The following is a 16,824-nucleotide window of genomic DNA, read 5'->3' on the forward strand; positions in this document are numbered from 1 at the left end:
CCCCAGGTCTGAGTGCAATGGTGCAACCTTGGCTCACTGCAACCTCCGCCTCCCGGGTTCAAGCAGTTCTCCTGCCTCAGCCTCCCAAGTAACTGGGATTACAGGAGTGCGCCACCATGCCCAGCTAATTTTTGTATTTTCAGTAGAGACGAGTTTCACCATGCTGGTCAGGCTGGTCTCAAACTCTTGACCTCAGGTGAGCCACCTGCCTCGGCCTCCCAAAGTGCTGGGATTACAGGCATAAGCCACCACGCCTAGCCAATATTAGTATATTTTGCATGTGGCCCAAGACAATTCATATTTTACATATGCCCCAAGACAATTCATATTTTACATATGCCCCAAGACAATTCTTCCATTGTGGCCCAGGGAAGCCAAAAGATTGGACACCCCTGATTTAGAGTTTTCTACTGCAAAACCTTGTCATCATCCATTCAATTCATCTGTCCTGTGATTTTCTTCAGTCAGTTCAGTCCAGCATAATACAACCATTGGAAATGAGTTATTTTTCCTATATGAGGGAATCTTAATGCTTTCTGTCACTATAAAATAGCTTGTATATTCTATAATTTTATATAAATGTAGTCACACAGTATTTACTCTTAGGGGGTGGCTTGGGGATTTATTTAACTCAGTGTCATTGTTTTTAAGATAATCCATGTTGTCCTGTGTATCAAGAGTTCATTCATTTTTATTGCTGTTGTATGGATAGACCACAGTTTGTTTATTCATTCACCTGATTTTGACATTTGGGTTGTCACCAGTTTGGGGTTATTAAAAATAAAGCTGCTATAAACATTTGTGTATGAATTTTTATGTGGACATAAATTTTCATTTCACTTGAGTAACTACCCGGAGTAGAGTAGAGTAGAGTAGAGTAGAGTAGAGTAGAGTGAGTAGAGAGTAGAGTAGAGTGAGTAGAGTAGAGTAGAGTAGAGTAGAGTAGAGTAGAGTAGAGTAGAGTGAGTAGAGAGTAGAGTGAGTAGAGAGTAGAGTAGAGAGTAGAGTAGAGTAGAGTAGAGTGAGTAGAGAGTAGAGTGAGTAGAGAGTAGAGTAGAGAGTAGAGTAGAGTAGAGTGAGTAGAGAGTAGAGTAGAGTAGAGAGTAGAGTAGAGTAGAGTGAGTAGAGAGTAGAGTGAGTAGAGAGTAGAGTAGAGAGTAGAGTAGAGTAGAGTGAGTAGAGAGTAGAGTGAGTAGAGAGTAGAGTAGAGAGTAGAGTAGAGTAGAGAGTAGAGTAGAGTAGAGAGGAGAGTAGAGGAGAGGAGAGTAGAGTAGAGTAAATAGGATAGATGTATGTTTAACTGTTAAGAAACTGCCAAGCTATTTTCCAAAGTGATTATACCATTTTAATTTGCATCAGCATTGTATGAGAGTTCTAGTTCTTCCACATCCTTGCCAATGTTTGCAATGATCAGTCATTTTCATCTTAATTATTGTGGTTTTAATTTGTATTTCCCTGATGACTATTGATGTTGATCCTCTTTTCCTGCACTTACTTGCCAAATAAGCATATATGTTTTCCAAATATTTTTTCCAAGTCTGAAGTTTGGCTGTACATTTTTGTGACAGTGTCTTTACAAGAGTAAAATATTTTAAGTTTTTTGATGTCGAATTCATTAACATTTTCTTTAATGAATCTTACTTTTGATGTTGAATCTAAAAAAACATTGCCTAGCCCAAGGCTTCTTTACACTAGTACTGTTGATATTTGAGTTAGATAATTCTTCTGAAGGGCTGTTTGTGCATTGTGGGATGTTTAGCAGAGTCTCTGGCCTCTACCCACTTGATTCCAATAGTACCCCCCTGCCTAGTTCTAGCAACCAAAAATGTCTTCATGTATTACCATATGTCCCCTGGGCGAGAACCACTGGCCCAACCCGAGGTCACAAAGCTTTTTTTCTGTTTTGTTCTGAAAGTTTGTGTTAGCTCATACGTTTAGATCTGTGATCTATTTTGAGTTAATTTTTACATGATAGGAGGTGTGCAGTCAAGGTTCCCTTTTACGCATATGGATGTTCAGTTTTCTAGTCTTGAAATCAGGTAATGTGAGTCCTAACTTTATTGTTCTTCCTCGGAATTGCTTAAACTATTCTAGCTCCTTTATTTTTTCATATAAATTTTAGAATCATCTTGTCTATTTCCACAAAATAGCCTGCTGAGATTTTGTTTGGCTTACATTAATACAGATCAATGGGAGGAAAATTGACATCTTAAAAATACAAAGTCTTTCAATCCGTGAAATCCATTTATTTATATATTCTTTTATTTCTTTCATCAGTGTTTTATAGTTTTTAGCATGCATATCTTGGACATCTTTTTTTTTTAATAGGGGTAGGGACTTTTCTTTGTCACCCAGGCTGGAGTATAGCTGCGTGATCATACCTCATTTGCAGCCTTGATCTCCTGGGTTGAAGCAATCATCCCACCTCAGCCTCCCGAGTCGCTAGGACTCCACGCTTGTACCACCACACCCAGCTAATTTTTTAAAAAAATTTTGTAGAAATAGGGCCCTGCTGTGTTTGCACAGGCTTTTCGTAAACTCCTGGCCTCAAGCAATCTGCTCACCTCAGTCTCCCAAACTGCTGGGATTACAAATGTGAGCCACCACGCCTAGCCCAGATTTTTGATATCTTTTTGTAGATGTATACCTAAGTATTTCATGTTTTCTGGGATATTGTAACTTAAAAATTAATTGTCAATTGTTCATTGCTAGTATTTTTAAATGAATGTATGTGTATGTGTGTTATCTATAAAAAATCACCAGTGATCTTGCTCAACTCACTTACTAATTTCAGTAGATTTTTAAAAATAATCCTTGGGATTTTTCTATATAGACAGTCTTGTCATCTATAAATAGGGATAGTTTTGGCTTTTTATTTTCATGCCTTTTTTTTTCTTGTTATACTGCACTGAGTGGGGCCTAGCATATATGCTTGTATATTAAATTTACAAAAATCTAAATTATTTCAGATAAAGTCAGCAACTAATATTGGTCATTTGCCTTAATCCATAAACATTTTTGTATGTGCCTCCCCTATGAAAATTTTTTGCATCTTCAGAATGGACTTCTTATTTAAGAAACATTTGTTGAGTACTTACTATGTGCTAGGAATACAAAGTTTAAATGATAAAGTTCCTGCCTTAGAGATGTTTATTGTCTACTGGAGAAGGTGGGCATATAATTTACCCAAGCGGGTAAATAATTTATAAACTCAAGTAATTAGCATTGTAATAGAAGTTGCCTAGTACTTGTATATCTACTATCTCTGCTGAAAGGATTGAGGAAAGCTTTACTGAGGAACTGTCATTTGAGCTTGGTCACAAAAGATGAGAAGGAATTTGCCAGGTAAATTTGTGCAGGAATCAGAGATTCTAGACAAAGGGAACTGCATGTGCAAACGTAAAAGAGCATGGCGATGTTGGAAAGGATCAACTGGAGCTAGAGCATGGGACTCTGTACATGTTGGGAGAGATGGAACGAGAGGCATGGTGGAGCTTAAGTGCTGTGCTATGAATGTTGACCTCATCCTATAGACAGCAGGAAACAAAGTTTTTAAGTGGTAGCTGACACTATAAGGCTTTTTTCAAAAAAAGAAAAAACTCTGGCAGTAGTACAGAGGATACACTACAGATGGAAAGACTAATTAGAAGATGTAGCATTTATTCAGAGGAGAGGTTATGAGGATCACCTAGGTCACTAGGATAGTGGTGGTAGTAGGGATGGAAATGAGGCCTTGAGACTGAGAGGTAAAATCAACAGGATATGGACTGGATTGATTAGAGGGCAAAAAGGAGATATAGAAGGTTGATTGTGACCCAGGTCTTTTGGCTTTATCTTTTTGATCAGGAGATTAGAATTGCTGATATGTCACTTTCACATTTAGACTACACAAACTTTTAGAATCATGAGGCTTTGTAGCATTTCTTTTCAAAGAATTAACCAAAGGAATGCTACTAACATTTCATGATGTATGCATATATGTGTTGATATATTTATATAAAATAAAGCTTGTGAAAAGTTTTAAATGTTTCTCATAAGTGGGAAGATAACCACTAAATTGTTAAAAGTAGTTATCTCAGTGAGTGACCTTGGGGGAGGGATGGATAAGGAGCTTCTGTACTACTTCTGTACTTTTAAACTTTTTATAAATGCACGTTTTTATGTTTTAAATTGAACTAAATAAAACGTGTCACGCCGGGCGCGGTGGCTCACGCTTGTAATCCCAGCACTTTGGGAGGCCGAGGCGGGCGGATCACGAGGTCAGGAGATCGAGACCACGGTGAAACCCCGTCTCTACTAAAAAATACAAAAAATTAGCCGGGCGTGGTGGCGGGCGCCTGTAGTCCCAGCTACTCGGAGAGGCTGAGGCAGGAGAATGGCGTGAACCCCGGAGGCGGAGCTTGCAGTGAGCCGAGATTGCGCCACTGCACTCCAGCCTGGGCGACAGAGCAAGACTCTGTCTCAAAAAAAAAAAAAAAAACAAAAACAAACAAAAAAAAAAACGTGTCACATACTACAGTATTTATAAGAGAAGCAGTTATTTCTCGGTTAGAATTATAAGTGCTTGACTTCGTCTTTTGATGGAACTTCCATATATAACCTGTTAGGCTTTCAAGTGTTTCTCTGTGCCTAGCACCATGAATAGGCACTGCGAGGGATAAATACCTGCTCTGATAGAGCATATTTTTAAATTTACAGATATAAAAACAACATAGTAAACAATAGGCCTAACTAATGCCGAAGTTGCAGGAGAGTTCAGTGTGAGTTGAAATAGTGAGAGAAGACCAAACTGTTGTAGGATGGTAGAAGACTGATGGGAGATGGAGTTGACTTCAAGTCAGATGAAAAGCAGAAATAAGGACACGGCAATGGTAACAACCACTGTTCTAGTGCTAGAAAGCATAGTAATATATTTCTTTTAATCACTTGTCTGCCTTTAGGCTAAGTGTATATTTCTTTAAATAGAAAAAAAAAAAATGAATGTGTTAGCTTTTTAAATTGAGTTTTAAAAATTATTTTGTCTTCCAGGAATCTGTCTTGAACTATCGTTTCGATCCTCTCGGCATTGTTGATGGTTTTACTGCCGAGGTAGGGGCAAGCGGTGCTTTCTGCCCCACACATTTGACTCTTCCAGTTGAAGTGTCATTCTACAGTGTTTCAGATGACAATGCTCCCTCTCCTTATATGGCAAGTATTTTTTATATTGTATGTTTTCCTGCCAAATCAACCAACTTAATGACAAATTTCTTTAAGTGCTTTGGTGCAGTACTTGAAAGTATAAATCATTTCCTGACAGCTGAATACAAACTAATATGCCAAAATATTACCTCACAACTTCTTTCTAAGCTAGTTCAAACAACAGATAACCTCTTTTGCATTTAAGGATGGTACTAAAAATGTATTTATTTCTCTTTGTCTTGAAAAAATGATAAAAATTGATTAGTGACACTGTAATTCCATCTTGCTGAGTTCACGGTGAAACATTCTCAAATGCTTAGTGTGCACTGTGTCCTCTAGTCCTACAAGGCTTTGGTGACATAAGGCTTCTGTATGGCCCTTTTACTCCCTTTTTGGTTTGGTTTGGTTTGGTTTGTCTTTGGGCCTATTCTTTTCTAATCCTAGGGGTTTTTGTTGTTGTTGTTGTTGTTGTTGTTGTTTTTGGACAGGATTTCACTCTGTTGCCTAGGCTGGAGTGCAGTGGTGCAGTCATAGCCCGCTGCTGCCCCAAACTTCTGGCCTCAAACCATCCTCCTTCCTTGGAGCTCCTAAATAGCTGGATCTACAAATATGCGCCACCATGCCTAGCTAATTTTTATGTTTTGTAGAGGCAGGGCCTCCCTGTATTGCCCAGGCTGGTCTTGAACTCCTGGCCTCAAGCAGACCTCCCACTTTGGCCTTCCAAGTGTTGGGATTACAGGCATGAGCCACCACAACTGGCCTAATCCTAGAGTTCTTTAGGATACTAGCTACTTCAGACTCCTGCTGATGTCTTAATGGAGAGTGAAATAACTAAAAGGAGTTAGAGCAAGCTTGTCTGGCCTACAGCCCACATGCAGCCCAGGAAGCCTTATTTGTAAACATTCTTAAAACATTACGAGATTTTTTGTGTGTGATTTTTGTTTTTTAGCTCATCAGCTATTGTTAGTGTTAGTATATTTTATGTGTGGCCCGAGACAATTCTTCTGCCAGTGTGGCCCAGGGAAGCCAAAAGATTGGACACCTCTGAGTTACAGTGTTGAGCCTTAAGATGAATCTTATGATTTACCTTTCCAATTTTTGTATTCCAATGGCTTGTGGATAATATAAGCATTCATTTGCAAAAACAATACTGAGTACTAGTATATGATTAGTATCAGCCCTCTTCCAAAAGACAAAGAGAGATAAGTAGCTAGCCATGCAGGTCTGTAAAAAGTTGACAGTGATGGTATCAAATATGGAGTCAAATCTGGGTTTTCATGTTAGGTGTTACTTTTGAGAAATGCAGATTACTGTAGGCATTGAACATTATAGCCTAGTCTTGCTGCTTGAATTTCCTAACTTACTATCTGGCCTAACTGCTTCCTCTCCTAACACCCCTCTTCACAACCTTCTAGGTTTTCAAGGACATTAGTAACAATGACTTTTGTTATTAATAAAAGCTGTAAAAAGGGACATCTATATAATTGAGAAACAACAGAGAGGAAAGGAAGCTACTTTTAGGAACCTATATGTGGCCTACTCATTATTGGCCCAGTTTCCTCAAAGAAAGCTTACTCCATTCTAAGGGTGAAGATTTTAGTCAAGAGCTTGATTAGTGTTTCACACTTTGATAGAAAAAGCAGAGTGGTGTCTACTTATTTATTCAAAGTTTTCTTTTCCCAACAACGTTCACATCTGTGGGTCATAAGCATGAAGATGCCCAGCATAGGTTATTATCGAAAGAAGAGGCCCCCTTCACAAACCTGCCCAGTTATTACATAATGCTACCTGTTCATTTACCATAGAAAGATGTACCCACTTTTCCAGAATTATTTTGAAAAAATAACTGCTAATTTTGGACAGTTAATAAAGTGGAAAGTACCACTGAGATAAGTTTAATACCAGAATAAATGCATATCATACTCGAATGCTTACAAAATGAGAATATAGCAACAGCCTGTTTTGCCTTACCAGGACATCAAGGATCTCATCAGTTTCACACCTTTTACTGGCATATAGTAATAGAGGATGGAAAGATAAGGTCTAAAATACTGTGATCTGGCCAGGCACAGTGGCTGACGTCTGAATCCCAGCACTTTGGGAGGCTCAGGCGGACAGATCACCTGAAGCCGGCAGATCGCCTGAGGCCAAGAGTTCAAGACCAGCCTGGCCAACATGGTGAAACCTTGTCTTTACTAATAATACAAAAAATTAGCTGAGCATGGTGGCGCACGCTTGTAATCCCAGCTACTCAGGAGGCTAAGGCAGGAGAATCACCTGAACCCGGGAGGCAGAGGTTGCAGTGATCAGAGATCGCGTCATTGCACTCCAGCCTGGGTGACAAGAGCAAAACTCCATCTCAAAATAAATAAATAAAATAAAATACTGTGGTCTATCATTAGTGAACAGAGTCCCTGTTGGCCATTAGGATGGCTTGGAAACAAGATAAAAGGGTAAACTGGCTGAAAATCAGCTCAAATAAATATCTTTGATGGAAATTAATGAGCAAGAGGTAATTTGAACTATGCTTTTAAAAAGCAAAACACCATTCATCTTTCACCTTAGTTGATGTCTCAAAAATGAAGGATTGGTAGATAAAAGATTTTGTCACTCCAGAAAGTACTAGAGATGTACACACAGATGATTGCAGATTGTTGAATAGGTATTGGCAAGGGTATAAATCAAGTTACTGAATTTAATCTATCCTTTTGAGAAACTCTGACCTTCTTTTCTCTGATGACATTCTTCAATCAACTATCCCATTTATATTTTTCCTATGAAAAAATTAGAACATTTTCAAAAAATAGTCTGTATTCTTCTATTAAAAGTTTACTTACTAGGAATGCATTCTTTTTGCAAGTGACCCAGTCCCAGTCTTTCCTGCTATGAATTAATTTTGTTCCTCAGGGAATATTCTCTATATTTTTGTAGTTGAATCTGTTTTCAAAGAATTGATTATGTTTTGGTAAGACTATACATATCACAGACCAGCAGAGTGAAGACATAAAACGCTTATTTGTTACTCTTATAATAACCTTGTTACTCTAATAATAATTTTGGGACCTTTTATCACAGATTATACAAATGACTCACAAGGGTAAAATTTTAGCACAGAAAATCCTGTCTTTGTGGTATAGAGGTGGTATAGGACTTCTCATTAAGTAATTCCCTTAAAGATTAACTCAAAGCCATATAATATTATTCTCCGGTTGGGAGTCAGTGGTAAAAATGTTCTCCAAGTGTTATATGACAACACTTAGCCGTTTAGAAATGGTTGCAGTGTGAAACCAGGCAGAAATAGGCAGGTGTGCCAGTGGCAAATTTATAATATGACTTTCATTATAATATTATCAGGGCCACGTATGATTTCCTTTCATTTGTAATTAACCCGATCAAGATATATTTCTTTCAGTTTTCCACTTATTTGTACATATTCCCTATTCCATAATAATTTGAGCAGTTTTTGTATAAGATTTTGACCATATTTATTTTAACCCTACTATTCCATTTTAAAATCCCAGAAGAAGGGCCGGGCATGGTGGCTCACACCTGTAATCCCAGCACTTTGGGAGGCTGGGGCAGGCGGATAACTTGAGGTCAGGAGTTCAAGACCAGCTTGGCCAACATGGTAAAACCCCGTCTCTACTAAAAGCACAAAAATTAGCTGGGCGTGATGGTGGGCACCTGTAATCCCAGCTACTCAGGAGGCTGAGGCACAAGAATGGCTTAAACTCAGGAGGCAGAGGTTGCACTGAGCCAAGATCGTGCCACTGCACTCCAGTTTGGATGACAGAACAAGGCTCCATCTCAAAAAAAAGAAAAAAAAAAATGGCAGAAGAAAATGTGTTTTTCTCTTTTGTGTTAAATATGGTAACTTTTTCTAGGTATAAATATTAATATGCTGATCAGTTAAAATGATGAAATTATTACAATAATGATGAATAATAATAAAATTCCAAATAATTTCCCAGTCCCTTTCTAAAATTCCTAACTTGCCAATGCTGCTAGTCTTAACACTGCTTACAAATTGTTTTAAATTGTTGCCTTCACTTTATGGTTTTTTTCAAAAAGCTATTTTTTTTTAATAAATTGATTTAGTTACTGTTATTGTGTTCTAAAAACTATTGGAATTGAATGCATTAAAGAAAACAAGTATAAACTTGGTAGTAGTTGCCTTACCAGTTTTACTGTATGTATTTGGTGGGGAGGCAGATGGCTGGCAAGGAAGAACGGTAATATATTACATGTAGTTATATGATTTTAAAGATCGCTATTATTTAGGTATATTTTACTTTTTCTTTCTGAAACTAGGAAGAAAACATGTATAATATACCATACCTTTTTCATGTAGAGTAAATGGCCACACTCTGCTCATTAAAAAAAAAGTGGTAGACAGAGTATCTCATTAGGCATGTAGGGCAGATCGTAAGAGATAAATTGTTTTTTTTTGTTTGTTTGTTTTTTTGAGACGGAGTCTCGCTCTGTCACCCGGGCTGGAGTGCAGTGGTGCGATCTCGGCTCACTGCAAGCTCCGCCTCCCAGGTTCACGCCATTCTCCTGCCTCAGCCTCTCCGAGTAGCTGGGACTACAGGCGCCCGCCACCACGCCCGGCTAATTTTTTGTATTTTTTTTTAGTAGAGACGGGGTTTCACCGTGGTCTCGATCTCTTGACCTCGTGATCCGCCCGCCTCGGCCTCCCAAAGTGCTGGGATTACAGGCGTGAGCCACCGCGCCCGGCCTAGAGATAAATTGTTAAAGTTTCATTGCTGCTTTGGTTAGGGTTGCAGTTTGTTGATGTGCTTTTTTCATGCTTTAAATAACCACGTGACAAATCTGATTTGTCAAGAACCACGTATGTGTTAACCTTAATGTGTTAATTTAATAACCTGATGTCAAGTGTTGTTCACTTGGAGTGAATTCATATGTCAGAATGTGGCTTTCCCTTTTACCTTTATTCACTCCTTTTTACTTCCTAACCCTGGTCCAACTTCCGAACCCAACAGAGAGACGTCACCTGATAGGACAGTGCTATTTTATATTTGCTTTTTACATAAGTTTGGCATGTACAATGTATAATAATGAAATCATGAAATGTAGAACATACAGTTCTCCTCAACTACTTGAAAGAAAAGTATTAGCCCAGTTAACATAAATGCATCAGCATTCATTTTTTAAAGCTCTTTAAGTATCACAGGCTGGGCACGGTGGCTCACGCCTATAATCCCAGCACTTTGGGTGGCAGAGGCGGGTGGATCTCCTGAGGTCAGGAGTTCGAGACCAGCCTGGACAACATGGTAGAACCACCGCACCCCCCCAACCATCTCTACTAAAAATACAAAAATTAGCTGGACGTGGTGGTGAGCGCCTGTAGTCCCAGCTACTTGGGAGGCTGAGACAGAAGAATCGCTTGAACCCGGGAGGCAAGGGTTGTAGTGAGCTAAGTTTGCGCCACTGCACTCCAGCCCCGGTGACAAGAGTGAGAAAGCATCTCAAATAATAATAATAATAATAATAATCATTAAGTATCACAATTACCACCGATAGTCATTTGGTTATCCTGGTTATTGATCATCCTGGTTACTGAGAAACTTTTACACATTCAATTTGAACTTACCTTGTTTTAACATACACTTTTTCCCCATTGATTGCATTTTTGCAGTAATGAGAACATCCTGAGAAAAACTACTTCCTATGCTAGAGCAGGGCTCCCAAACCTTAATGTAAATTGATATCATCTGGAGAATCTTGTTAAAATGTATATTTGACTTCGTAAGGTCTGGGAAGAGGCCAGACATTTCACATTCCTAACGAGTTCACAAGTGATGCTGATGATGCTTATCTGAGGATCATTCTTTGAGTACCAAACTAACGGGAGGACTCCTAATATCCTCTTTTAGACTTCTCTAGTGACATGACCCTAATTTAGCTTTAACCTTGACTCACATCAGCTCTCAATCCATTGTGTTCTGATTTAGAATCAATTTGGATTCTTAGATTCCTTAATAAGTAAATGACCAAACAAAAGCAAAATACCTTAATAATATCCAGATTAAGACACAACATGATATAAGGTTGTTTCTGAAGAAATATTTAATTTTAGGAAAGCAAGATTTTATAGCTTTACTATAGAACATTCCACAGCCTGAAAGTTACTGATTTAACTTTCATTTTCCACTTTTTGTCTTAAACATCTCGTATCTCATAAAGTAGTACCAGGCAGGAACTACAGACTTCCAAATTCCTTTTCTATTTTTTTCTGTCTTTATTCAGAAATCCAGATATGTAACTTAACTCTCAGACTGAAGAATTGACTTTATTTTTGGCCAAGACTTACTTTCCTACACTTGTGACTTTTCACATGCCCAAAGACCAATAAATTCCTTGCTGCTTCATTTCCCCACTCCCTCAAGATACATGGGAAGGGTCCTATTACCTTCCTTTATTTCTTTTTTAGTTAGGAACTTCTTACTTTTATTCCTATATCTTAATAGTAATTTTGAGTGCTGTGGCCATTGATGTTATATATTCTTTATAGTGACATCACCAGGAAGAACAGTAAAGTGTTTCCTTAGGGGTAGAAACATAGAATGTATCTCTATTAATTCAATATGAATGTTTTTCCATAGAAATAGAATTCTGAAATTTTAATAAATTACATGAGTTATTCTTATTTTAGTCTTTTATGTATATATGCATCAGTTTGTACTCAATTTGTCTTCTTTTATTTCAAGGGTGTGATTACTTTAGAGTCCCTTGGTAAAAGGGGTTATCGAGTACCTCCTTCAGGAACAATACAAGTGGTATGTGTTTTATAGCCTACAATTGCAATAATCATTCTCTCACATACATATAGAACTTAGCCCTTTCTCCTGCTACTGCTGCTGCAACAACTTTGGTAAGTAACAGTGGGGCTGCAGCTTTGTTTGGAGTTTCCCTGCTCTGCCCCAGGAATGACCATTTGGGGACCTCCATAAAAGGAAAGCATTAATAAGCTAATCAAGGTGAATGCTTAAGAGAAATAACATATGACAGTTTGCATAACTTCAATAGGACTCTTTTCAATATATTTAGAACCTAATATTACTGGTGCCTTCTTTTTAATAAACCAGATTGAGACGAACCTATTTAAAAGGAGACCCCAAATATTAGAATTGCTTTGGCAGGAAAACTTGGGAAACAAATTATTTTATTTCTAATAATTTCTAAAATTGACTTAATGAGATGACCACACAAAGCAGAGATATAGTCTGACAGATGTCAGGGCAGAGAAGGCATCATTCCTTTTGGTCTAGGCATTGATCTCCTTTTGGCTCAGGAGAGTCTTCCTATCTCAGAACAGTCCTTCATCATCCCTAGTCTAGGGTTCTCAGAATAATAATCTGATATTAAGGCCAGCTTGAAATTGAGTTAACTCTAGATATGACCCAGCATAATCCTGCAAGCCCTCAAATCTATTACAAAGTTTGCAGACTGAAAGAGAGTGTAGCTAAGGCTTGCTCCTCATACCCAGGATTTGATCTAATCCAACAAGCCTTTTTATGACCTTTGACCTCAGTGTGTTCAGTACTTTGTCAGATCAGTTTTACTCATCATCATTGTTCCAATACTGCAAGGAATCTGTACATTTGTTTATTTCATATCACACAGGAATGAAACAGAACTATGTAACATGTACGTGTGTGTGTGTATATATATATATATATACACACACATATAGTAATACATATTTATATAAGTTTAACTGAGGAGGAATTACCACAAGAATACCACAAGTAAACCAATTTCTTGAAGTAAAGGAGTGACAGTGTTCTCTTGCCTTTGGCTATGCAGCTCATGAGAAAGTGTGGGTCAGTGGAAAGCTAGCTGTCAGTTGTGATAATAATGAAGCATAAACTCGGAGGTAACACATTTACCTCTTGTTTGGAGACTGCCAACTTTAGTGGTTAATTATAAGTATGAAATTTGGGTATGTCTTCTATTCCGTATACAGTTTAACTGTGTATAAACATGATTTGAACTCCTGGCTTATGAGGTGTAGTTGTTGAATGTATTAGCCTTAATCTTAAGACTCACTAGATTTCAAAAATTGGATTATGATATTGATATATTTCTCATTTTGATTCAGTGAGTGATGTCCAGTGCCACGGATGAGCTTCTGAAAGCATGGGTACCAAGTTACCTATTGATGTGTTGGTAATTTGGTTAAAGTCAGATCAGCAGCTTGGGGTTTTGTTTAAAAATGAGTACTTTAAAAATAATATTCCTTCAATTATTCATAACCAAGCAACAGTTGAATTTTAATTCAGTCTTTACCATGGATACATATTTTGGTCTATAATGATACTGAGAATTTTTTTAAAGCCTAGTGTTGCTACAGATTTTGAAATGATTCCATGTATGAGTAAATGAAGTATTAGCCTACTTTAGATCTAATTAATAATAGTGAGCTTTGTTTTCTAAACTTGGGGAAATGTTCAGATAGGAAAAAGTCTCTTCTTTGAGCACCTATTTTAAATTTTATAATAATCATATGTACCTAAGATATCAAACCTGCTAATTTGACTGAGCTTATATTTTTATTTGAAATATTCTATTTGCTATTAAAATGTGAGACAAATTAAAACTCAATTTTGAGAAGTTTGAACTTGATACTCTTCAGCAAAGCTATTATGTTTGAAATAATTGAACTGGAATATTTTAACCCAATAAGGATGTATTTTGCTTAAGCCAGTGGAACTATTCCTTAAAGTTACTCCTCTGAACAAGGAGTAAAATTTATATATATGAAATTTGTGACTAAATATTTTGATTTGTTATTGGACCTTATATTATTGTAAAACAAAAAAATTGAACCTTTTAGAAAATAATATTATTTCTTAAACTTTTGAAATTGTGTTAATTTTAGTCCCTGAAACTGAATTATATTCAGTGGTATTACTTTGTTGTTTAAAATCTTGTTTGGTTATTGACACAATCATTCTGAATCACATCAACAAATCACTATTTTTAAAGAATAATTTCTATATTGTTTCTTCAGACCTTATTTAATCCTAATAAGACTGTGGTGAAGATGTTTGTTGTGATATATGATTTACGAGATATGCCAGCCAATCATCAGACATTCCTACGACAAAGAACTTTTTCTGTACCTGTTAAACAAGAAGTGAAGAGAAGCGTTAATAGAGAGAACATCCGACACACAGAAGAACGGTTATTACGCTACCTCATACATCTGAGGTAATGCTTCAAATTCATATGAAAATGTTACTTTAGAACAACTCTAAAATTTTTAGTTTTTTTTTTTTAAACTGTGACTCTAACTAGACCAATGTCCCTTGGGGCTTTGCTTAGCTTGGGAACTCCTGATGATGTGCCGAGATGCTGAAAGTACATGGCATACTTTCCTGTGGTTATTACTTGTTGAATTAGGGAAGTTTTCATTTACAGCTGTTTAATATAAAATATTTTATGCCAAAACACATGCATCTGGGGCAGTGAAACACATTTTCTAAACAAATACTATTTAAAAATGTAATACGAGGGCCGGGCGCCGTGGCTCACACCTGTAATTCCAGCACTTTGGGAGGCCAAGGTGGGCGGATCACCTTCAGGAGTTTGAGACCAGCCTGGCCAACATAGTGAAACCCTGTCTCTACTAAAAATACAAAAATTACCTGGGCATGGTGGTGGGAGCCTGTAGTCCCAGCTACTCAGGAGGCTGAGGCAGGAGAATTGCTTGAACCCAGGACGTGGAGGTTGCAGTGAGCTGAGGTCACACCATTGGACTCCAGCCTGGGTGACAAGAATGAGACTCTGTCTCAAAAAAAAAAAAGTAATATGAGCCATATAAATCATTTTATATTTTTCTTTCTTTTGTTTTTTTCTTGAGATGGAGTCTCACTCTGTTCATCAGGAGGAGTCACCTTTCATCTCTGGTCCAGGCAGAAGACTTCTTCAATCTGTTATTGCTGATGGGGACCACCTGCTATCTTTCTTTATATATGCCTTGCAGTGGTGATCTGGAGTGAATAAGCAGTGAGCTGTACACTCAAGTCCCATACATGAAAGTCCATTAATTATTCTCCCCAAAGCACTATTTAATTAGTTCTTTCATCTCCGTCTTCTGCCTGTTGTTCTGTATGCAAAAGACATGTTCAGCCAGCAAAATGTATTTAAACCAAATCTGACACTACCTGATGTAAGCCACATGGGAAATGTTACACAGATTGTGGGAATGAAAAATCTATGAAAAACAGACTTGGAAAACTTTTTTTAAGAGACATGGTATAGCCGGGCACGGTGGCTCACACCTATAATCCCAGCACTCTGGGAAGCCGAGGCAGGTGGATCACCTGAGGTCAGGAGCTCAAGACCAGCCTGGCCAACATGGTGACACCCCATCTCTACTAAAAATACAAAAATTAGCCAGGCGTGGTGGTGGACACCTGTGATCCCAGCTCCTCGGGAAGCTGAGGCAGGAGAATCACTTGAACCTGGGAGCTGAGATCATACCACTGCACTCCACCCTGGGCAAAGGAGCAAGACTCTCACATGAATGAATGAATGAATGAATGAATGAATGAATGAATGAATGAATGACATGGTATGATGGTATGAAATAGCAGACTATAAGAATACCTACCAAACTAGAAAAAGATTCAACCCTTTCTGCTTAAACTTGCATTTGACCCATTCCTCTTGAAATTTAACAACCATAGCTATTTGTAACCAAAACCGATGCTGGCCAGAGTAAAAATCAGCCACCTTAGCTTTTATAATCTCCACATAATGACAGGACACTTTAAAGAAACCTTTTTGGGGAAAACTGTATACTTCCCAAAGAATGTTCTCCTTCAGTTGGGAAGGTGAAAAACTTCAGAGAGGAGGGAAGAGTGAGCCAGTCTGCTTTAACATACAGAGCTGCAACCACCACATCTTTCAGCTAGTTCAGGAGAAAAATCCACAAACCCAGAGAGTATTTATGCTATGCCAAGGGAAAAACAAAGAGAAATTAGCACTACAGGGTATGTTTGTCTGTTTGGTAGGTAAGTTAATGTGAGTGAAGATTCCAAATCCCTGCATTATATTACAGATATTAGCAGTGGATAGAAACAGTTTCATATACAGTTTTGATAGCCATTTTCATTTTATTGCTAACTTTTCTCTTGACTTTTGATGGTGGCTGGGTTTTACTTAGCCTAGCCACTGTTGATTATAGCAGTTTTTTATCATCCACCCCAAATCATGGGAGGCTAAGTTGTGTGAAATGGGTCAGTCTGTGGAGCTAGAAGATGCCAGGGCTACAGAGCCCAAATGTAATGTTACTGAGTAATGTGAGTGAACTGCCACGTGAACCTGCAGATGAGGAAAGGTGCATGTACTGTGGAGTCAGGGAGGAAAAGTAAGATTCTATTTGACACTCAGATTTACAGGAAGAAGCATCTCAGGTATTGAGGGAAGGAAAAGGAGTATGAGGTATTTAGGGAATGGTAAGAGAGCAGCATTTAAATAAAAGCATATGCTTTGGTCTTTAGAAAGACCTTAAATATCATGTTAAAGAGTTAGTGTTGACCAGCCGGGCGCGGTGGCTCACGCCTGTAATCCCAGCACTTTGGGAGGCTGAGGTGGGTGGATCACGAGGTCAGG

General features: G+C 38.0%; 1 protein-coding gene across 13 annotated transcripts in view; it reads left to right on the forward strand.

Moving 5' to 3' along the window:
- The window catches only part of ATOSA (atos homolog A), a 110,031-nt gene that overhangs the window by 92,218 nt on the left and 989 nt on the right, over positions 1 to 16,824 (forward strand). For 9 of the 13 annotated variants that reach the window (XM_063640673.1, XM_063640677.1, XM_063640671.1 and 6 more), the window contains 3 exons: positions 5,029 to 5,187; positions 11,910 to 11,978; positions 14,216 to 14,415. In XM_063640673.1, coding sequence (XP_063496743.1) covers positions 5,029 to 5,187; positions 11,910 to 11,978; positions 14,216 to 14,415 — 428 coding nt within the window. Of the gene's footprint in view, positions 1 to 5,028; positions 5,188 to 11,909; positions 12,074 to 14,215; positions 14,416 to 16,824 lie in introns of those variants that run through there. The other 4 variants (XM_063640676.1, XM_063640675.1, XM_055279191.2 and 1 more) reach the window with 2 other exon arrangements.

This window comes from Symphalangus syndactylus, chromosome 5 (genome assembly GCF_028878055.3).
Source record: "Symphalangus syndactylus isolate Jambi chromosome 5, NHGRI_mSymSyn1-v2.1_pri, whole genome shotgun sequence".
NCBI lineage: Eukaryota > Metazoa > Chordata > Mammalia > Primates > Hylobatidae > Symphalangus > Symphalangus syndactylus.